The sequence below is a fragment of the Mesocricetus auratus genome, unplaced genomic scaffold (assembly GCF_017639785.1).
Source record: "Mesocricetus auratus isolate SY011 unplaced genomic scaffold, BCM_Maur_2.0 Super-Scaffold_100081, whole genome shotgun sequence".
Classification (NCBI taxonomy): domain Eukaryota; kingdom Metazoa; phylum Chordata; class Mammalia; order Rodentia; family Cricetidae; genus Mesocricetus; species Mesocricetus auratus.
This window is the reverse complement of record NW_024429237.1, coordinates 1,756,414-1,777,561: the sequence shown is the minus strand read 5'-3', so window position 1 is coordinate 1,777,561 and position 21,148 is coordinate 1,756,414. Positions and strand designations below refer to the sequence as shown.

The window sequence follows — 21,148 nt, the reverse complement described above, 5'->3', positions numbered from 1 at the left end:
CCAGCCACCCACTCTTGTCTTCTTCAGACCCTCTTCGGGCAGACCTGGCCTCTCTCCAAGACTTCCCTTTGGCCTAGCCAGCTTCAGCTGTGGCGTGGGTGAGTCAGTGTGGCCTTCTGGCCAGTGGGACAGGCAGGTTGGCTTCCCCACATGTTGCCCTCGGTCCTGCCCTGCCCCCAAACGCTGCGGCCAGCACCCCTCGGGCCAGGCCACATGTCAGCTGCAGTTATTAGCATGGGCAGGAGACACAGGCCTGGCAGCATGCCCGCAGACTCAGCGGCTTCTGGAATCTCCCTTGAGACTGTGGTGGGGGAGGGGAGCTGTTAACGCAAGGGCAAGATGGGAGGGAGCACCGAGGGGTCACAAGGGTCCTCCAAAGCCTGGGATGTCCCCAGCTCCCTCCTCTCCAGCGCCCCTACTCTGCTGGGCTTCCCCTCCCCCTCTCTGATGTCTCTCTTTTGCCTCTTTCGATTTCCTTCTCTGTCCTACTCTAGGTGAGTCTCCTACGTGGGCCCTGTCAGTCCGTCAGCTTCTCTCTAAAGAAGCCTCCAGTCTGAGACCTGAGCCTGGGAAAGAGGAAGAGATGAGACTCTCACCCATACTACTTGGAAGTTCCACCTGTCTAACTGGAAACCTCGCTGTTTAGACCTCCTCCTTGCCCTTCCTGGAGCAGGGGCTATGAGTTCTTCCATTTTCTCCCTTTGAGATTTTCGCCTTCCGACTCGGGTGGAAAGAAGGTTCTCGGATGAGGGAAACGTCTTAGGAAGCGGGGCGACCTCCTTTTAGGTACTGTGTATTTGGGTACCTCACTCACCCCCAGCTGGAATGGAAGTAGGCACGAGGAGTATCCAGACTTCAAAGATGGGGTGGGGAACGGGGACCCTAGACCTTCTGGCAGAAGGGAAGGGCACATACCCAGGGGAGGAGGCAGCCCTGTACCAGCCTGCCCAGGCGCCGGGGATGCCTAAAGGCATCATCCCGCCCCCTCCGCGCCCTGACGGGCCGGGGGGCAAAGTCCGACCCAGGCCCGCGGGCAGGCGGGAACCTGCCAGCCTGGGTCCGACCCAGCCGGGCGGGACAGGACTCAGCCCCAAAGCTGTTCCGTGGGGCTGGGCTAGGCCGCCGGGGGCCCCCCCGGGGGTGGCAGTCGAGGCTGGTCCGGACTAGCCGTCTGGGGGCCTGGGCGCGCCCTGGGACCTGGCTGCTACCCTGGGTTCCTGGCTCCTAGTTCTCCGCCCAAGATTGTACTAGTCCCACCTCTTCCTGTGCCCTAATATGGATGCTGGGGAGAAATTCAGGGGGGTTGCCCCGCCCCCAATTCGATTCGCGGACTCCGGCCTGTTGCCTTGGTGATGAGGCCCCGTTCTCAAGCTGCATCCCCCCCCTCCAGAGGGTCAATGGAACAGTCCTCGGGCTGCCAGGCTTAGTAATCACTGGAGGCTGCAGGCTGAACCATTCCTAGATGGGTGAGAGCAGACAGTGACTCGAGGCGTTTGTAGCCGGGCTGTGACTTCCTCGGGGGTCGCTTGTCCGGGTTCCTCTTCCCAGGAGCAGAATTTGGCAGGGCCCAGGGCAGGGTGCACCGTCCTGTAAGCTCAGAATGACGAGACAGGGCCGGGCTCTTTTCCCCTCGGGGCTGTTGCCACACTTCCTGCCTCGGCTCTCTTTCCCTAGCCTGTTTCTAAGGAAGGGAGTGGGGTTGGGCGACCGCGCCCCAGCCATCCTGCCCCGTCGGCTCTCCAAGGGCTGACAGGGTATCGGGAGAGCCCAGAGTGACTAAGGGAGGACTTTGGGCTTGGGGTACAGGGTATGCAGGTGCGTAAGGACCACCCACGAGGTGCAGCCCCATTCGTACAAGTCCCTTGTCTCTGAGATCCTTGGAGTCATCTTCTCAGGCAGATCTCAGATAACCTACTCTCATCGCCCTTAAAAGCTCGGAAGCCGTGTCCTGACCTTTCTAAACTCCATCAGAATTCTTCAGTTGGCCACAGTGACCCCAACCTTTGGTAGACATGTTCCCATCCTACACCTCTTCTGTTATTCCATCAGTGCACCCAGGACCCTTGCTCACCTCTGCATATATCTACGCTGCCCTCTCCACAATCCCTTCCTATTTCCACTTACAGGAGAATCCTCAGACTCGTCTATGGCCTCTAGAACCCCCTACTCATTTCTTGCACAAGAGGTACACCTTCCTCCCACCTGTGACGATTCCAGCCCTTCAAGCCCTTTGTATCTGGGACCTCAAGTCAATCCCTGAGTCAAATGTTAACAATCCCTCCCGATTCCTCCCTTTCCTGCTTGCTGGGGTCTTGTAGTGCATTGTCAGTTCTCAAGCTACGGGTACTCTGGGTCTCTCGAGACTTTTCCGGGTTTATCCCGAGGCACTGCCTTCCCTGCTTGCAGTGTGCCAAGCTCTCAAATTCACCGAGGCGTACTCCCGCAGTCCTATCCCGTGTGCCTCAGCCCCTCAACATCCCTTCGCTTCAGTGTCTCCATCCCCGCAGCCCCTCCCCCTGCAGCCGCGCAGAGCCACCCGGCTCGTGGCCGCTGTTTACAAGGACACGCGCTTCCTGACAGTGACGCGAGCCGCCTCCTCCCCTTCCCCACGCTCTAGGAGGGGGCCGCGGGGGCCCGGCTCCCGTGCTGGCCAATCAGAGCGCACTTCCGCAGCTGACAAACTCGGTATAAAAGCTTGGGGCTGGGGCAGCGCGGTGGGGACCTTGAGGGTGGCCGGGCCAGCTTTGGATCCTGCGGGCAGCGGGGGACTGACGGAAGGGACTCCGAGAAAGCGAGCGCACCACGGAGGGAGAGACGAGGTCCGAAAGCCCGGCAACGCGTTTACGCACAGCTGCCAACTGGCCGCTGCCGACCATCGCCAGCTCCCGAGGACGCGCGACCGGACACCGGGTCCCGCCGCAGCCGAGGACAGCTCGCCGCTCGCAGCAGCGAGGCCCGGGGCGGCCCTTCAGGGGGACCTTTCCCAGACCGCCCGGATGTGCACGAAAATGGAACAGCCTTTCTATCACGACGACTCATACGCAGCGGCGGGATACGGTCGGACCCCTGGCAGCCTGTCTCTCCACGACTACAAACTCCTGAAACCCACCTTGGCACTCAATCTGACGGATCCCTATCGGGGGCTCAAGGGCCCGGGAGCGCGCGGCCCAGGCCCAGAGGGCAGTGGGGCGGGCAGCTACTTTTCGGGTCAGGGATCTGACACAGGCGCGTCTCTGAAGCTCGCCTCCTCGGAACTGGAGCGCCTGATCGTCCCCAACAGCAACGGCGTGATCACGACGACGCCCACGCCTCCGGGACAGTACTTTTACCCCCGTGGGGGCGGCAGCAGTGGAGGTACAGGGGGCGGCGTCACCGAGGAGCAGGAGGGCTTCGCGGACGGCTTTGTCAAAGCCCTGGACGACCTGCACAAGATGAACCACGTGACGCCCCCCAACGTGTCCCTGGGCGCCAGCGGGGGTCCCCAGGCCGGGCCAGGGGGCGTCTACGCTGGTCCGGAGCCGCCTCCCGTCTATACCAACCTCAGCAGTTACTCCCCAGCCTCCGCACCCTCTGGGGGCGCCGGGGCCGCCGTCGGGACTGGGAGCTCGTACCCGACGGCCACCATCAGCTACCTCCCGCATGCACCACCCTTTGCGGGCGGCCACCCAGCGCAGCTGGGCTTGGGTCGCGGCGCCTCCGCCTTCAAAGAGGAACCGCAGACCGTCCCGGAGGCGCGCAGCCGCGACGCCACGCCGCCCGTGTCCCCCATCAACATGGAAGACCAGGAGCGCATCAAAGTGGAGCGAAAGCGGCTGCGGAACAGGCTGGCGGCCACCAAGTGCCGGAAGCGGAAGCTGGAGCGCATCGCGCGCCTGGAGGACAAGGTGAAGACGCTCAAGGCTGAGAACGCGGGGCTGTCGAGTACTGCGGGCCTCCTGCGGGAGCAAGTGGCCCAGCTCAAGCAGAAGGTCATGACCCACGTCAGCAACGGCTGCCAGCTGCTGCTGGGGGTCAAAGGACACGCCTTCTGAGCGCCGCCCTGCTCGCTCGCTCGCTCGCTCCGTACGGACACCCCCAGCCTGAAGGCTGGGCGCCCGCCCCCCGCCGGGGTGAGGGGGGCTGGCGGTGGGCGCCGGCCCAGAGGTCTGGAGCGCCGCGCACACACTGGACTCTGGCTCGCTCGCCCGCGCCCAGTCCTTCCACCTCGACGTTTACATGGCCCCCCTTCCAGCGTATTTTGTATGTTTTTTTTTCTGGGAAGAGACCGGATTCATATTGAATATAATATATTTGTGTATTTAACAGGGAGGGAGAAGGGGGCTATCGCGGCGGAGCTGGCCCCGCCGCCTGGTACTCAGCCTGCCGGGACACTAGGGAGGGACCTCCGCCCCCTGCCCTCCCCCTCTGCACAGTACTGTGGAGAAGAAACACGCACTTCGTGTCTAGAGTCTATTTTAAGATGTGTTTGTGTGTGTGTGTTTGACTTTTTATTGAATCTATTTAAGTAAAAAAAAAACTGTCTTTATTAATTTCCGTGGTCTTTTTTTCTTCCAAGCCGGGCGGGTGGAGGGAGAAGAACGGGCTGCCCCCAGCCGGTGGCTTTCGTAGCTCCCTCCTTTCGGGTAGCGTAAGGTCCAGTCCAGGCGTCCAGACCTCTCACCTCGAGTCCCGGGCCCCGACCCCGGGCAGGCGGGTGACGGCAGGGAAGAAGCCGCCCCGGACCGAACGCGGAACGCGCAAGCAGCCCCGCCCAGCCCAGCGCGCCGGGGCTTTCCCCGCTGACGCGCCGGAAGCGCTGCCCATATTTGGGCCTATTCTGCTCAGTGACGCCAGCGCGGTCTCCGGGCAGATTCCGGGAATCCCCTCCCCCACGCTGCCCGGCAGGGCCGCGGCGCCGGGAAGGGGCCGGGATTTTCCCGGGCGGGCGGCTCTCTGCGCGCGGAAAGCCCCAGGCCCGGGTCCAGGGCGCCCGCGGGGGAGAGCTACGCTCTCCTGGGCCCGGGCAGCCACCCGAGCGGCTCTCAACAGCCTGGCGCCGGAGACCCGCCGCGCCCACGCCCCCTCCATCGGACCTGACCCTGGCGGAGCCGAACCGCGGCCTCGGCGTAGTGCAGGCGCCGTCGGGGCAACTCCCGCCAGGAAGGGCGGCGCCCGCCTGCCAGTGTCCCCTCCCGTATGCCGGGCCAGAAGTTGGCGACTGCCCGGTCTGGTCCTGTCGGGGCAGTTGTTTGGGCCGCTGGGCGGCTCCCCAAAGGCTGAGACTGAAGTTCAAAGCTGCTGGTTGCTGCTGCTGGGATCACGCCGGTCCTGAAGCTGGAGGACCCCGTCGCAAACAAACAAAACCATACTACTCGGGCGGAGCCAAGGAGTAATTAAGCAGTAAAGTGGTTGGGTTGCATAGCAAGGCGGATCACTGGTTTCAAGGCCAGCCTTGCCTATGGACTGAGTTCAGGCTTGGACTACAGTACAGATAGGAAAAAAAAAAGGAAAAAAGAGCTGATAGGGGTAGGTGAGAGGAGATGGCTCAGCAGATAAAGATGCTTGCGGTCTCATCCCTGGAACCAGGAAGTAAAAGCCCTCACCTGCACACACACACACACACACACACACACACACACACGCACACAGAGCCCTCACCTACACACACACACACACACACACAGAGTCCTCACCTACACACACACACAGAGGGAGAGGGAGAGAGGAAGAGAGAGAGAGCGAGGAGAGTGCTTAAGGGCATATACCACTGCTATCCAAGTTTGCTTCTTTGCACCCACCTCAAGGGGCTTACAAACCCCTAAAAATCAAGCTCCAGAGGATGCAATGCCCTCTTCCGGCCTCCACAGGCATTGCACTCTCATATGCACAAAACCACAAATAGACTCTTTTTTTTAAGTGAAAGTGCCAGCCAGTGGTGAGACATAACAAGCTTTTAATCCTAACACTCAGGAGATGAAGCAGGCAAATCTCTGTAATTTCCAGGCCAGCCTGGCCAACAGAGCAAGTTCCAGGACAATCAGGACTGTGAAAGCAAACATGATTTGAATACAGCGATGAGACCTAGGAAGAGGATTATCAGCTCAGAGTGTGCCTGCAGGGGCAGAGGAGGCAGGCTCGTCTGCAGAAAGGACTGCTAACTTTGCAACAGGTTTGGCAGTGTAGGGGCCCTTAGTAAAGTCTCGGGGCAGAGGGAAGGAATGTACATACATAGCTCTTGCAGGAGCATCTGAAGAGTGTACCTCAACTGGAATGAACCAGTGAAGGACAGACAAACTCAAGGGAGACCCAAACAGGAGCTTTGAGAATACAGGAAATCCCAGGGAATAGCCGAGCTCTGTGGAAGTGTGTGCATGTCATTCAAGAGGCCCTGGATTTCATCCTTAGCATGAGTGGAAAAAATTCCAAGCGGGATGAATGACTTCCACATGTGAGCTGGCAAACGAAGGCATAAGGTAAAGTGTGTAAAGTCTTAGCTGAGGCTGGAACATGAAAACAGACAACCAGATCACCCTTGTTTTGTGGAATGAAAGTGGGACTCAGAATGGTCAAGCTACTGACGCATATCCAACTCAATGAAAACTCTGGGCTGGGTGTTGGCAGCCGAGGCTTTAAGCCCACACTTGGGAGGCATAGGCAGGCAGATCTCTGAGTTTGAGACCAGCATGGTCTACAGAGTGAGTTCCAGGACAGGCTCCAAAGCAATACAGAGAAATCCTGTCTCAAAAAAACAAAAAAACTCTTGAGATACCCACCTCCCAGTTCACCCTTGCCCTTTGACCTCAGGAAGCAAATACTCTCTCAATGACTCCCACTGTTGGCTCTCTTAGAACCTTGGTCTCACTCTCTTGCCTAAGATATTTCATAGAAATGGACCAGAGCCTAGACCTCACACACTTGAACTCATAGGGATCTGAGTTTACTTTTTATTCCCACCCAATGACGGCCACAGGAGTTAAATAGCATTCTTATGGCCGATGGCAAGATATGGGCACCGGTCTACAGAGACAGGATCCAGGAGGAGTAAACTGCCCACGGCTGTTTTGGTTGTTTATTTGAAGAGATGTGTGTGCTTTAATTTATGTGTATGTATGTCCTGCCTGCATGCGTGTGCATGCCTGTGCCAGAGGACCAGAAGACAATGTTAGAACTAGAATTAACCTCCAAGTGCTCGTAAATTGTTAAACCACCTCTCCAGCCCTATTGTTTGACAGATGTAGGTCCCTCCACTCTCAGGCGGTGAATGCGGTATTGCCGCCACCTTGTGGTGAAGGAGTAATCGCAGCGTCAGCTGCACAAGCCAGCATTGTGAAGACGGAGTTGGAATCAACAGCTAGACAGCAAACAACACAGCCTTCCACAGTCCCTAATACTTTATTGGTTTCCTTCCTATAGACCTGTGCCCAGCTGGGTGGGCTCAGGGCAAGAGGTCGCTATTCACCAGATTCCAGGTGGGGAACAAGAAAGCCTTGGCCCACCTCCGGCCCCTCCACAGAACGGGGAGGACGATCTAGTCTTTTCTGGACCAAGAAGGACATCCAGGTAGGGGCAGGATGCAGGATTTCAGGCTCGCTGAGGTTCAGCCATCTTAATTGTGTTTGGAGAAGTATTCCTTGCTGTCATCCACATTGGGCTTGATGGTGTCACTGCCGGGCTTCCAGCCAGCAGGACAGACTAGAAAAACACACAAGGATGAACACGTGAGGCTCAGCTCCGCCATCGAGGTCAGGGACAAACAGGTCAAGCGAGCCTAGGCTGCATGCACGAAGAAGGGCTGGGAGCTAAGGGCCAGGGTTCCAGATTTCATGCAGTCAGAAGCCCTTGCCCCGACAGTTTTCAAGCTGACACTTTTCTGTTCTATTGTCTTGTTTGTTCTGTACATTTTATTTTATTTTTTGGCCTTCACCCTCTTGGCAGCCCTATCTCAGCCCAACTGCTGGGACCACAGACAGGTGTCCACACTCAGATGCATTTTTTAAAAATTTTACCTGCTGAAGGACTGGAGTTTGAGCCCTGCTCCTTTTGTAAACCAGGCAAAAGTTCCACACCTAGCTGTAGTTCAGTCTCTCTCTCTCTCTCTCTGTTTTTTTGTTTTTTTTTGTTTTTTTGAGACAGAGTTTCTCTGTATTGTTTTGGAGGCTGTCCTGGAACTCGCTCTCCTTTAACTGAGATGTGCCTGCCTCTGCCTCCCGAATGCTGGGATTAAAGGCGTGCACCACCAACACCTGATTCAGTCTTCTTTTCTTAAGGGGCCTCTGGCTGCTCTACAACTTTCTCCACAGATCAGGCCTCAAACACGCACTGATCTTCTTCCTCTGCTGCCCCGTGTTTGGACTACAGGCATGTGCCGCCCGCCGCACTTAGCCTTTTTTTATTTTAAAATAGTGTCTCACTCTTTAGCCCAAGCTGGCCTCCTGTTTCAACTCCAAGTGCTGAGATTATAGGCCTGTGTCTCCATGTCCCTCCCCTTCAACTCACTCACTCACTCACTCACTCACTCACTCTATCCGCCTTAACCTTACTGAAACTTTGTAGCTGTGGTCAGGTGTCCCTTCCAGGTGATGAGGCGCTAGGACTGGCCTCGAGGCACAGCTCAGTGAGGGAGCACCGTCTAGCACACATGTGCACAAGTAAGTTTGTAAAGCAGGTATCGTATTTTGTGCCTTTAATCCCAGCACTGAGGAGGTAGAAGCAGCCAGATCTCTGAGTTCAAGGCCAGACGGGTCTACATAGCTAGCTCCAGGCCAACATGAATACATACTGAAAATTTTTTTTTTGTTTTTTTGAGACAGGGTTTCTCTGTGTAACAGTCTTGGCTGTCCTGGAACTCACTGAGATCTACCTGCCCCTGCCTCTCAAGTGCTGGGATTAAAGGCGTACACCACCACTCAGCTTGAGACCCCTTCTTTAAAAAAATTTTTATATATATATCACCCTCCACATATATGGATATATGGAGGAGGTTATTCTAACCCAACTAAGATTAACAACTTGAGACATTTCTTTCTTTTTTGGAGGTAGGTTTTCATGTAGTTTAGACTGGCCCTGAATTCTGATCTCTCTTCTTCAGCTCCTTCCCAAGTACTGGGATTACAGGTAATAAATACCCCATGCCCAGTTTTATTGTCACAGGGATTGAACTCAGGGCCTTGTGAATGCAGCATTCTACCAAAAAAGTCAAATTCCCAGCTTGAAATCCTATAAATAAGCCTGCTAATGCAATATTTTCTTTTACCTGTTGGTTTTGTTGTTGAAGAAAAGGTGTCATTCTATATCATAGGCTGACTTCAATCCTGCCTCAGACCTCCTTCTGCCTCAGTCCTCCAAGATTGGCAAGATCCAGCACCCCTAGCTCAAACACCTTCTGTATACCTGCCAGCTCCCAACCCGTCAGCTCTGTATACCAATCCCTGCCCATCCTAGATACTCCCTGCAGGCAGAGAACTGAATTTTGTATAGGGATTTTTCTTTTTTGGTTTTTTCCAGACAGGGTTTCTCTGTGGCTTTGGAGGCTGTCCTGGAACTCGCTTGGTAGTCCAGGCTGGTCTCGAACTCACAGAGATCCGCCTGCCTCTGCCTCCCGAGTGCTGGGATTAAAGGGGAGCGCCACCAACGCCCGGCTGTATAGGGATTTTTTTTTACGTGTTTGTGTATTTATCTGTGTACCACGTGTGTGGCTGTCACAGGAGGAGACCAGAAGAGAGCATCACATTCCCTGGGACCAGAGTTAAAGATGCTTCTGAACCACCATGTGGCTGCTGGGAATCAAATCCTCATCCTCTGGAAAAGCAGCCAGTGGTGTAAACCATCTCTTCGGCCGTTGTATGGGGCTTCAACACTCATCCCACAACGACGCTAGAACAGTTAATGTCTGCAAGCTGGGCAGGAAGAGGACCTCCCCATCTGTGAATATTCACTCACCTTCCCCATGCTCATCTGTATACTGGAAAGCCTGGACCAGACGAAGAGCCTCATCCACAGAGCGTCCCACCGGGAGGTCATTGACTGTGATCTGACGAAGGACACCCTTGGCGTCGATGATAAAGAGGCCCCTGGAGACATGAGGGCCTATAGTGAGGAGCTCAGAGGCCCCCACTGCCAGGCCAGGCAAGGAAGCACACACCCCCTCCCCCCACTAGCCACAGTGGACCCTTTAGCCTTGAGATGGGGCTGAGGTCCTTGCTCTACCTGTAGGCAATGCCCTCATCAGTTTTCAACACTCCATAATTCTCCGACAAGCTCCTAGTCACATCAGCAAGCAGGGGGATGTTCAGGGGGCCCAAGCCTCCCTCCTTCCGTGGGGTGTTGATCCTGAGTGTGAGAGAAGACAGGGTTAGGATGCCCAGCACAGCAGAATTCTCCCCCATGGGCCTCCAGGGTGATAGGGCTGGAGGGGACTGGAAGCAAGAGATAAAGGATTTAAAACAAGGATGGGAGCCCCACCCGCCCCACCCTGGCGGAGGCAGTGCAGCTGGAAAGAGAATGGTCCAGATAAAGTCTCATCTCTGTGGGCTCCAATAACTAGCAGTAGGGACAACACTTTAGCCAACAGCAGGGCTAGAGCTCAGTGGCAGGGCACTTGCTTTGCCTTTTCAGAGCTAGGGGGTTGACTCCTACTTCTAAAAAAGGGGGGGATGGTTCCCAACACCATCTGGTTCTGCTCTTTACATCAACCCATCACTCTTGAGAACTAGAGTTTCCCATTTCATGAAATAGGGCAAGGCCAGCCTGTCTTCTGAGAACTAAGCCACCAAGCATCTGCCCATTCCTGTACCTTCCAACTAGGTGCCAAACGCTAATTACTGTCATTATTGTAAGGGCTTGGGTGTCATTGTTTCCATTCTTTATAAGATGAAGGACCAGAAGACACAGCTTATCCCCTAGTTTGGGCTTTCCTGCATCTTCTCGGCACAGCTCCCCGGCCCCGCGCAGCCCCATACCACGCCAAGTGGGTGAACTGAGAGTCCACAGACACTCCGAGCACCTCGCAGCCCAGCTTTCGGAAGTCCTCAGCGTGGTTGCTGAAAGCGATGATCTCCGTGGGGCACACAAAAGTAAAGTCCAGCGGGTAGAAAAAGAGGACCACGTACTTCCCTAGGGAAGGAAAAATCGGAAGAAAAGTTAGTTCCAGTCCTTTTCAATGTGGAGCCTACTCCCACCCGGTCCCCCTCCGGGCAGCCTCACCCCTGTAGTCCGAAAGCTTGACTTCCTTGAAGGCGCCGTCCACCACTGCGGTGGCCGTGAAGTCAGGGGCCGGCTTTCCGATGTACGCGTTGCCAGAGGCCATGACTGAAAGCAGAGACCCACGCAAGGCTGGTCAGTGTCGCAAAAGACCCTTTGTCTTACTTTCCCAAGGTCACTCTTGGGGCTGAGCCTAGACACTGAATCCGAGAGGTGGGAGCAGCAGCTCGCATACTCATTCACCCTCCCAGAACAAGGTCTGCAAGGCCTCAGGAGACTCGGCTCCTAAACAGGGCACGAGTGATGGGGTCACCGCTGCCACCCGGGTTATCCAGTCAGCCCAAGCGCGGGGGAAGGGACGCGAGCCCTCCGTTTCAGAATGGGATGGCGAGGCAAAGAGCGAGGAGCTGTGAGCTCGGCGACACGGCCTGCAAGCCAGGGCTCCGACCTTGGTTCCCCCCCATCCCCCTCACCCCCACCCCCACCTGCCGCAAGGACAAAGGCGGCCACCATTGAGCACGGAAAACAAAGACCGCCAGCAAGGAGGTCTTGATAGGGCCAGACCCGCTCTAGTGGGGCACCTCCCATTCGTGTGCATCCTGAGTTTCCATACCTGCGTGGGCAAGAGCCGGACACGCGGACGACAGGACACAAAGCACAGAGATCTCAAAGCCAAGAGAGCCCCAGGCCCGCGAGCTTTTTATGTGCGGCCCAAACCACACCAAGCAGGACAGGGGGGAGGTGGGCGGGACAGCTCCGGCGGTAGGATCCACTGCGCCTGCAGAGGGGGAGCGCGCTGACGGGTTCACGCGCTTGCCCAGGGATGGGTAGGGTGTGCCTTTGAGGACGCTGGGATTGTCAGGACTGTGGGAGCCGCGCGGGCCTGGTCCCCCGGGGCGCGTTGGGGTCGGTTGGAGTCCGGGCATGGCCCGGAGCCGGCTGGCTCTGTTGCTGCCACCTCTAGTGCTCCTGGGTCTGGTGTCCCCTACTCAGATCAACCCAGACTACCAGTATTTTGGCCAGCAGGGCAAAGGTGACACCTGGGAGCTGCTGAGGCTGCAGCGGAAAAAGGGTAAATTTAGCAAGTGGTGGGAGTGAGGATTTGAAAAGGTGCCCCCAAAGGTCTCTCTTAGCCAGCTGACTACAAACAGACCCTCCTGTGTCGACTCTGTCCACCTCAGCACAGGCTGTGTCCTTTGGGACTGGCCACTTTTCTCTGAGTGTGTTGGTTTCTTATCTGTGAGTTGTTTTTGTTTTGTTTTCTTTCACTTTACTGAAAATTTTGCTCTGCAGCTTCCTTGGTCATCTGCTAATTGTAATAGGCACTTACATTTGGCACTATTCAGGAGGCAATAAACAACCTATGAACATCGTGTTAGGAAGGGTGGAGACAGCTTGAGATGTCAGGAAAGGTGAAGACGGGAGTAACCAACACAGCCAGAACGATTAGCAGAGTCAAAATTACAAAGACTGAGTGACAGTGTCCCAGGAAGAGGGAATAAGTGCAGGGGTCAAAGGCCTAAGGGGATGATGGGAAGCTGAGTGTCCTTTGGCTAAGATGTGATGAGGAATGAAGGCTATGAGGCACCACCCTGTGTGAGCTCTGATAAGGGCTGCGTTGCACTAGCAGCTAGAGCAGCTGATGGAGCCCTGACCCAGTTGTGCAAGGAAGTCGCATTCCTTCCCCAAAACTGCCTAAGCAGTACACCTTGCAGTCCTAGCGTTTGGGAGCTGGAGTCAGGGGAACTGAAGTTCAGAGTCGGCTGTGGCTACCAAAGGAATCAGAGGCCAGCTTGGGGTACACAAGAGTCTAGTTTTTAAAAAAAAAGGAAAAAAGGAAGGAAGGAAAGGAAAAGAGTTCTGTAAAGATGTAGGTCAGGGGTGGTGGAGCACTTGACCAGAGTGTGTGAGGCCCTGGGCTAAATCTTATCTTTAGCACTATACTGGGAAAAAAAAGTTAAGCATAAAAATTACTTTGTTGCTACAAGTTAGCTCAGCACCCAGGGCTTTAAGTAAATTCATTGTGTCAATTATATAGTTTATCTTAGCGTGTGTGTGTGTGTGTGTGTGTGTGTGTGTGTGTGTGTGTGTGTGCGCGCGCACGCGTGCGCTCGTGTTAGTCCTGACAGGTGGAAGTGGGCAAGAGTCAGCTTTGAATGTCAGATGTGAAGGACAGTGTCCATACTCACAGCTGAGCAGGCTGGCACACGTTAGAGGTGTCAGTTTGCAGCTGTGGGCAGCTCACATATGTCAACTTGACAGAATGGTTTGCTTTCCCTAGATCACCCCCACACAGAGGCAGCAAAGTCTCCTAGCACCAACTGATACTATGTTTGTTGTCTCTGTCCCTCCTTGGACAAGTCCCCTGTATGGGAGTTAATTATCCCAATTGGGTTTCCATGTCCACCCTTCATCCCTAGTAGTGGAAGAATCAGTCCTAGGCCCGTGGGGAAAGTGGCGTTGTTTCTGCGATCTGGGCAAACAGGAACGCAGCCGTCAGGTGCTGGGTACAGCACCAGTCCCCGTGTTCATGGACCAAGAGAACCTGGTACAGCTGAGGCCCTGCCGGCCACAGGATTGCTCATCTTGCAAACCAATGGACTGTGACTGGAGGGTCTGAGCAGAGGTGAGCGAAAGAGGAGGCACAGAAAACCAGTGAACTAACTGGCAGATCCAGTAGTAGGCAGGGAGGTAAGAAGAAGTAGGAGCCTTTGTGAAAGCTTGGGAATAATCAGGAAACGTTGGTGGGAGAGAGCCATGTTGGTGGTGCACCTGTGATTCAGGTACTCAAGACAGAGGCAGGAGGATCAAAAATTCAAGATCGACATAGCAAGGTCAGGCCATTTAAGGCTACATGAAACCCTGTCCTCAAAACAAAGAAAGAAAGAAAGAAAGAAAGAAAGAAAGAAAGAAAGAAAGGGTTGAAGAGAAGATGGTGGCACCAGAGGCACATGGTCAAGGAGCTGGGATTCAGAGGACGACGGACCGTGGCTTTGAAGAGAAACAAGACTCCACGCAAAAGAACATGTGTCCCATCGAAGAAGAGAACAATAGAGCAGTGTGGTTGGAGCAGCAGAGGGGTCTGGGAGATGTGGGGAGAGCAGGAGGGGAATGAGGCAAGGGAAGGAAGGAAGAGGCCTGCATGGTGTGTGCAGACCCTAATGGGAATCTGCTGGGACCTGGAGAATAAGGGTGGTATAGAAGAGTTTGTTTTAATAAGACGGGATTGTGGAACAGGGTCTGGAGGCGGCAGGCCCAAGCCCTGTTGAATCTGTGACACCTAGTACTAGAAGCATAAATTATCAGCCAGGGAGACACAGTTAATTGCTGGCAAAAAAAAAAAAAAAAAAAAAAAAGTGAGCCGGGCGTTGGTGGCGCACGCCTTTAATCCCAGCACTCGGAAGGCAGAGGCAGGCGGATCTCTGTGAGTTCGAGGCCAGCCTGGTCTACAGAGCGAGTTCCAGGACAGCCTCCAAAGCCACAGAGAAACCCTGTCTCGAAAAACCAAAAAAAAAAAAAAAAAAGTGTGAAGAAACAGATGTGTGGTACAAACCTGGATAGCAGGTGGGAGATCAGGACCCAGTGAGACCAAACCAAGAATGCAATATTTGATCTTTTGTTATTTTGTTTGGTTTGTTTTTATTATTTTTAAAGATTTATTTATTATGTATACCATGTTCTATCTGCATGTATCCCTGCAGGTCAGAAGAGGGTACCCAATCTCATTTCAGAGGATTGTGAGCCATTATGTGGTTGATGGGAATTGAACTCAGGACCTCTGGTAGAGCAGCCAGTGCTTTTACCGCTGGCTGGGCCATCTCTCCAGCCCCTGGTTTGTTTTTCAAAACAAGGTTTCTCTGTGTAGCTATAGCTGTCCTGAACTTGCTCTGTAGACCAGGCTGGTCTCAAACCCAAACCCAGAGATCCACCTGTCTCTGCCTCCCGAATGCTGGGATTAAAGGCGTGCACCATCACCACTCGTCTGATATTTGATCTATTGAAATTTTAAAAAATCAAACTGAGTGTGGGCTGGTGATCCCACCATCAGGGAGGTGGAGGCGAGAGGGTATGAGTAAAAGGTCACACTAGGCCACATAATGACTTTGAGGGAGCCTGGGTGTTAAGCGAAACGATCTCAAACAAAAGGCAGTCAGCTAAACGGCGTCTTAATTTCCTCTTTATTTCTCTTTACACATCAGTCACTGAGGGACTGGCTCCAGCAGCAACGGGGCGGAGCTTGCAAAGCGACCCCGCCCACCCTCGACTACAAAGTACACCTTTAGTGGTAGCTCTCGACGACTACAATTCCCAGAAGGCACCGCAGCGGCGACAGCGGCGCCTGCGTAAACGACCGCGACGGCGGGTCCTGCGCGCTGATTGGTCAGCATCGAGAGCGGCAACTGTACTCGCGGAAAACGCGCGCTGGGACCTGCGCCTGCAGTATTGTTTTCTGCAGCTGTTGGCTGTCGCTGAGGCAGCATGGATCTCAGAGAGCTGGAGAAGGACAATACGGGCCGCTGTCGCCTGAGCTCTCCTGTACCCGCCGTGTGCCTCAAGGAGCCGTGCGTCCTGGGCGTGGATGAAGCGGGCCGGGGCCCGGTGCTTGGTGCGTCCCTAGGGTCGCAGGCCGGGAAGCGCCTGGTGAAAGGGGTGTAGGTTCCAGGGAGATGTGAGTGGAGATCAAGCACGGTCTTGGGACCCGGGAGCGATAGTGAAATGTCCTTGGGCCGTGGTGGTGATGGAACAAGGCGGGCGGCTTTTAGGTGCTCACTGCTCGGAACCCTGCTCTCAGAATGTGACTTCCCTCCCAAGGCCCCATGGTCTACGCCGTCTGTTACTGCCCCCTGTCCCGCTTGGCAGATCTGGAGGCCCTGAAAGTGGCAGGTGAGCCTCTGCTGAACGTCTACACTTCGGGTTCCGGGCTGTGTGCAGGAGGGCGGGTGAGGCGGAGGAAGCAGGAGCCGAAAGCACGAGCGAACTCCTCCCCTTTTCTCCAACTTTTTCCCAGACTCAAAGACCTTGACAGAAAATGAACGGGAGAGGCTGTTTGCGAAAATGGAGGAAGAAGGAGACTCTGTGGGTTGGGCTTTGGACATTCTGTCTCCAAACCTGATCTCTACCAGCATGCTTGGGCGGTGAGGGGCCCCAGCGTGCGTGGGGAAGAGCATCCAACACATTTGGCAGGGTTCTGCATCGGGAATGGTGTTGACTAAGTTCTGTCCCTAACCACAGGGTCAAGTACAACCTCAACTCCCTGTCCCATGATACAGCTGCGGGGCTGATACGGCATGCGCTGGATCAGGGTGTGAAAGTCACCCAGGTGAGCTGTTGGGTCGAAGCCCTTGGTCACCTTCTGATTAAAGGGGGCTTAGAAAATTGAAACTGGGGATGTAGTTTGTTTGCCTAGCATGCATGAAGTCCTGGCTTCCATCCCAGCATTGCACAAAGCCAGAGTAGTAGCACAGGAAGTGGAGGCAGGAAGCTCTAAGGGCACTCTGAGCTGCAGAGTGAGTTGATCAGCCTGGACTACCTGCAACCCTGTTTTGTTGTTGTGTTAATAAGGCTGGACATAGTAGAGGGAGGGGAATTGTGACTTCAGGGTGTATATGGACACCCTCTATGGCTTAGTTGGTCAGTGCCTGTTGCAAAAGCATGAGTATGAAGCCCATGGTGGCATACCTTTTATCTCAGCACTCAGGAGGCAGAGGCAAGCAGATCTCTTGAGTTCCAGGACACCCATCCACAGTAGGACCCTGTCTAAAACAATTGTGAGGACCTTCCTTTAGATCCTTAGCACCCACTGTAAAGCCAGACACAGTGACACAAACCTGTCATCCCAGTGCTGGGACAAGGGAAGATCTTGGAGTCTTGCTGGCTAGCCAATCTAGGTGAATTGGTGAACTCCAGGTTTAGTGAGAGATTTCCCCTCCCAAAAAAGCAAATAAACCAATAAATAAAAATGTACATGTATGCCTAGCGGTGGTGGCGCACGCCTTTAACCCCAGTACTGAAGGCAGAGGCAGGTGGATCTCTGTGAGTTTGAGACCAGCTTGGCCTATAAGAACTAGTTCCAGGACAGCCTCCAAAGCCACAGAGAAACCCTGTCTCAAGAAACCAAACCAAATGCCCAAAAACATTTCTTTTGTTTGTGGTCCGTGTGTGAGTGCTGATGTACATACCATGGCATGCATGAGGAGTCCAGATAACGGCAGAGTCAGCTTTCTCTTGTCACCTTCATGGGGACTGAGGCTCTAACTAAGGTTAGTATGGAGTGCCAGGGTCTGTACCTGCTACCCCACTTTCCTGTCCCTTGAGTTTTACAGTAAGTAAGAAACCAATGGGCTGGAGAGATGTTTCAGCAGTTGAAGAGCACTGTTTGCTCTTTAGAGGATCCAGGTTCAATTCCCAGCACCTGAATGGGGGCTTACAACTGCCTGACTCCATTTCCAGGGGATCTGGCCTCTTCAGGGACCAGGCTCACGTGGTACACAGACACACATGCAGCCAAAACACCCACACACATAAGATTAAACAGTATTGGGCTGGTAGCTTAGTTTGGTAGTATTTGTGTAGCATGTGTGCCATCCCTGGTTCTGTCCTCAGTAGAATAGGGGACTGCATGTTTTTTTGTTTTGTTTTGTTTTTTGTTTTTTGTTTTTTTGTTTTTTTTTTTTTTGAGACAGGGTTTCTCTGTATTGTTTTCGAGGCTGTCGGTCCAGCCTGGCCTCGAACTCACAGAGATCCGCCTGCCTCTGCCTCCCGAGTGCTGGGATTAAAGGCGTGCGCCACCACCGCCCGGCGTCTGCATGTTTTATAGTTGTTTTTCCTGCTGCTGTTAAATATGAGTCCATTTCTTTTTCCGTGTTCTTGTCGCCACGGCAGGTATTTGTGGACACTGTAGGAATGCCAGAGACATACCAGGCTCGATTGCAACAGCGCTTCCCAGGGATGGAGGTGACAGTCAGGGCCAAAGCAGACTCGTTGTTCCCTGTGGTCAGTGCTGCAAGCATCTTTGCTAAGGTTGGCACCCTGATGGCCGGGGCCCATTCCCAGCATCTGTCTTGTGTAGGGACAGGCAAGATTCCTGAGGAAGGAGACACTGACACTGTCTTGCCTGCAGGTGGCTCGAGACCAGGCTGTGAAGAACTGGCAGTTTGTGGAGAGCTTACAGGATCTGGATTCTGATTATGGCTCTGGCTATCCCAATGGTGAGCTGAAGGCATTCTTTTCACTAAGTTTTAAAAAATCCTTCATAATGCTCTGGAGGCAGAGGCAGGAGGATCCCTGTGAGTTTGGGACCATCCTGGTCGACATGAGCTTCATAATAGCTATGGCTAGATAGAGACTCTGCCTAAAAAGACAGATAGAAGAAACTTCTGTTTGATATGTATGGGTGTTTTGCCAGAGTGTCTGTCTGTTCGCCGTGCGTGTGTCGGTGCCACAAAGCACATGGTACACATACGTAAAACCAAAGGAAATATTTCCAGAAAACAAAATGAGGTCTGAAGAGATGCTTCAGAGACTAAGAGCTGCTCTAGAGGACCAGGTTCAGTTCCCAGCACCCACATTGGACAGCTCACAACTGTCAGTAACTCCAGCTTCAGGGGACCCAGTGGCCTCTAAGGGTACCTGAACTCACATGCACACAGAGACACACATGCATACACCTTAAAATAAATATTAAAAAACTAGAAAGGAAAACAAGAATATAAAACCAGTGGTGGTAGCTTTGTATACCTTTAATCCTTGGTCTACAAAGCGAGTTCCTTAACAGCCAGGATTACACAGAGAAACCCTGTCTCAAAACCAAAACAACAAAAATGGAAGGAGTGTGTGCCACAGATTCATTTCCTATTCTTTCCATACTGAAACTGCAGTCCCCTCCATTATGGAAAGGAATGCTCACACACATCTGCTCCACGAAAGAGTTAGGCTAGGCAACAGTAGTGCTTTCTTATTCCTGAAGCAGGAACGGGAGGATTGAAAGTTTGGAGCTAACCTGGGCAACATAGCAAGACCTTGTTACAAACAAACAAACAAACAAAAAAATCAATTTAATGACTGTTGTACTTATTTCAGAAATACCCCCAAAACAACTTTTTGTTGTTGTTGTTTTGTTTTTGAAACAGGATTTCTCTGTGTAACTCTAAATCAGGTTGGCCTCAAAGTCACATAGATCCACCTGTCTCTGCCTCCCAGGTGCAGGGAGTAAAGGTGTGAGCCACCACCGCCTGACCTCCCCAAACTCCTTAGGCACAGGGTGAGACACACCTGCCTGTACAAAGGACAAGGGACAGAGGGGTGCTTACGATGGTGGAGGCTGTCCTGACAATCACTTAGGACAGTGGAGGCTGTCCTGACACTCACTCAGGACAGTGGAGGCTGTCCTGACACTCACTCAGGACAGTGGAGGCTGTCCTGACACTCACTTAGGACAGTGGAGGCTGTCCTGACACTCACTCAGGACAGTGGAGGCTGTCCTGACACTTGCATATCCAAAGAGACACGCCCTTAATCCCAGCACTGGGGAGGCAGAGGCAGGCGGGTGGCCAGCCTGATCTACAAGAAAGCAAAGAAGCTGAGGATGAGGGTGGCATGTCACCATCACCTTTCTCTCCCCAGATCCCAAGACGAAAGCCTGGCTGAGGAAACATGTGGACCCCGTGTTTGGCTTTCCCCAGTTTGTCCGGTTCAGCTGGAGCACAGCTCAAGCCATCCTAGAAAAGGAGGCAGAAGATGTCACGTGGTTCGTGACTGAGGGAGTTGAGGGGGCAGAAGAGGGGAGGGAGGCCATGGTTTGTTCCCTCAACCCCATGGAAAGTGGCCAGTGTCATTTCTTTCCTCCATAGGGAGGACTCTGCTGAGGAGGATCCAGAGGGGCCTGGAAGGATCACATCCTACTTCCTTAGCCAGGGCCCTCAGGCCGGCCGCCCGCAGGCCCCCCACAGGTACTTCCAGGAGCGAGGCCTGGAGGCAGCCAGCAGCCTCTAGAGGCAAATGTGTGTACCCACCCCTTCTGACTCAGTAATTAAAACTGCTCAAGGAGAGAAAACGGTGTGCTCTGTGGCTCGCTGCTGACTCAGCATCAAAGAATAGACGATTCTAGATGGGTGCAGTCTGATAACTTTTTTTTAAAGCAAAGTTTCACTGTGTAGCCCTAGTTCGTTAGAACCATCTTGTAGACCAGACTGGCCTTGAACTCACAGAGATCCACCTGCCTCTGCCTTCTAAGTGCTGAGATTAAAGGCATGCATCACCATGCCTACCTTTTGTTTTTAAGATTTTAAAATTGTTTTTATGTATGTGTATGTGTGCGTGGGTATACAAACACAGGATATGCACACAGGAATGTAGGTGCCCTTGAAGTCTGTAGGCTTCAGATTCCCCAGAGCTGGAGTCAGAGGCAGTTATGGCCAGCTCTGAGTGGGTGCTACATGCTCTGACCACTTTGCTAGCCCATATCTTTTGAGACCATCTCTCCACACAGCCCTTAGCCGTGGCTGTCCTGGAACTTACCATATAGACCAGGCTGTCCTTGAACTCCCAGACATCCACCTGCTCTCCTCTGGAGTGCTGGGATTAAAGGTGTACTCTACCATGATTGGCCCATCTTTAAATTTTGGGGTTTTTTTTATTTCATACTTTTTAATGTTTTTTTATTTACCTTTATTTTTATTTGCATTGATGTGAAGGTGTCTGATCCCCTGGAACTGGAGTTACAGACAGTTGTGAGCTGCCATGTGGGTGCTGGGAACTGAACCTGGGTCCTCTGGAAGAGCAGCCAGTGCTCTTAATCACCAAGCCATCTTTCCAGCCCTTGTTTTTTTTTTTTTTTTTTTTTTTTCAAGACATGATTTCTCTATGTAGCCCAGGCTCTCCTAGAACTCAAATTTGTAGACCAAGCTGGCCTTAAACTCACAGAGGTCCACATTTCTCTTGTCTTCTGAGTGATGGAATTAAAGGTGTTGTT

The 21,148-nt window shown here is 53.6% G+C and overlaps 4 protein-coding genes across 4 annotated transcripts; 3 read left to right on the top strand and 1 right to left on the bottom strand.

Moving 5' to 3' along the window:
* The first annotated feature begins 1,658 nt into the window (after positions 1–1,658).
* On the top strand, positions 1,659–4,529 carry Junb (JunB proto-oncogene, AP-1 transcription factor subunit). Its single transcript, XM_005087324.4, has one exon. The coding sequence runs from the start codon at positions 2,997–2,999 to the stop codon at positions 4,029–4,031; it is 1,035 nt and encodes a 344-aa protein (XP_005087381.1). The 5' UTR covers positions 1,659–2,996; the 3' UTR covers positions 4,032–4,529.
* A 2,826-nt stretch (positions 4,530–7,355) lies between these two features.
* Positions 7,356–11,947, bottom strand: Prdx2 (peroxiredoxin 2). The gene is made up of 6 exons (XM_005087323.4): positions 11,792–11,947; positions 11,182–11,286; positions 10,938–11,091; positions 10,186–10,308; positions 9,919–10,049; positions 7,356–7,671 (listed from the first exon to the last, which is right to left on the bottom strand). Exons 2-6 carry the CDS (start codon positions 11,282–11,284, stop codon positions 7,586–7,588), a joined length of 597 nt encoding a protein of 198 aa, XP_005087380.1. The 5' UTR covers positions 11,285–11,286; positions 11,792–11,947; the 3' UTR covers positions 7,356–7,585.
* A 59-nt stretch (positions 11,948–12,006) lies between these two features.
* On the top strand, positions 12,007–15,488 carry Thsd8 (thrombospondin type 1 domain containing 8). The gene is made up of 3 exons (XM_040736738.1): positions 12,007–12,250; positions 13,599–13,804; positions 15,378–15,488. The coding sequence occupies exons 1-2, from the start codon at positions 12,103–12,105 to the stop codon at positions 13,796–13,798; spliced, it is 348 nt and encodes a 115-aa protein (XP_040592672.1). The 5' UTR covers positions 12,007–12,102; the 3' UTR covers positions 13,799–13,804; positions 15,378–15,488.
* Positions 15,489–15,639: 151 nt separating this feature from the next.
* Positions 15,640–20,225, top strand: Rnaseh2a (ribonuclease H2 subunit A). Its single transcript, XM_040736737.1, has 8 exons — positions 15,640–15,784; positions 15,991–16,062; positions 16,187–16,313; positions 16,411–16,498; positions 18,061–18,198; positions 18,299–18,386; positions 19,801–19,924; positions 20,028–20,225. Exons 1-8 carry the CDS (start codon positions 15,658–15,660, stop codon positions 20,167–20,169), a joined length of 906 nt encoding a protein of 301 aa, XP_040592671.1. The 5' UTR covers positions 15,640–15,657; the 3' UTR covers positions 20,170–20,225.
* The last annotated feature ends 923 nt before the right edge of the window (positions 20,226–21,148 follow it).

Excerpts from the sequence above, each read along its gene's own strand:
- Junb (XM_005087324.4), top strand. The coding sequence starts at position 2,997 with ATGTGCACGAAAATGGAACAGCCTTTCTATCACGACGACTCATACGCA.
- Prdx2 (XM_005087323.4), bottom strand. The coding sequence starts at position 11,284 with ATGGCCTCTGGCAACGCGTACATCGGAAAGCCGGCCCCTGACTTCACG. Across the intron at positions 11,092-11,181 it reads CAAGCTTTCGGACTACAGGG|GGAAGTACGTGGTCCTCTTT; the intron begins GTGAGGCTGCCC and ends TTCCTTCCCTAG. Across the intron at positions 10,050-10,185 it reads GATGAGGGCATTGCCTACAG|GGGCCTCTTTATCATCGACG; the intron begins GTAGAGCAAGGA and ends TCATGTCTCCAG.
- Thsd8 (XM_040736738.1), top strand. The coding sequence starts at position 12,103 with ATGGCCCGGAGCCGGCTGGCTCTGTTGCTGCCACCTCTAGTGCTCCTG. Across the intron at positions 12,251-13,598 it reads GAGGCTGCAGCGGAAAAAGG|TAGTGGAAGAATCAGTCCTA; the intron begins GTAAATTTAGCA and ends CTTCATCCCTAG.
- Rnaseh2a (XM_040736737.1), top strand. The coding sequence starts at position 15,658 with ATGGATCTCAGAGAGCTGGAGAAGGACAATACGGGCCGCTGTCGCCTG. Across the intron at positions 15,785-15,990 it reads GGGCCGGGGCCCGGTGCTTG|GCCCCATGGTCTACGCCGTC; the intron begins GTGCGTCCCTAG and ends TTCCCTCCCAAG. Across the intron at positions 16,063-16,186 it reads GGAGGCCCTGAAAGTGGCAG|ACTCAAAGACCTTGACAGAA; the intron begins GTGAGCCTCTGC and ends ACTTTTTCCCAG.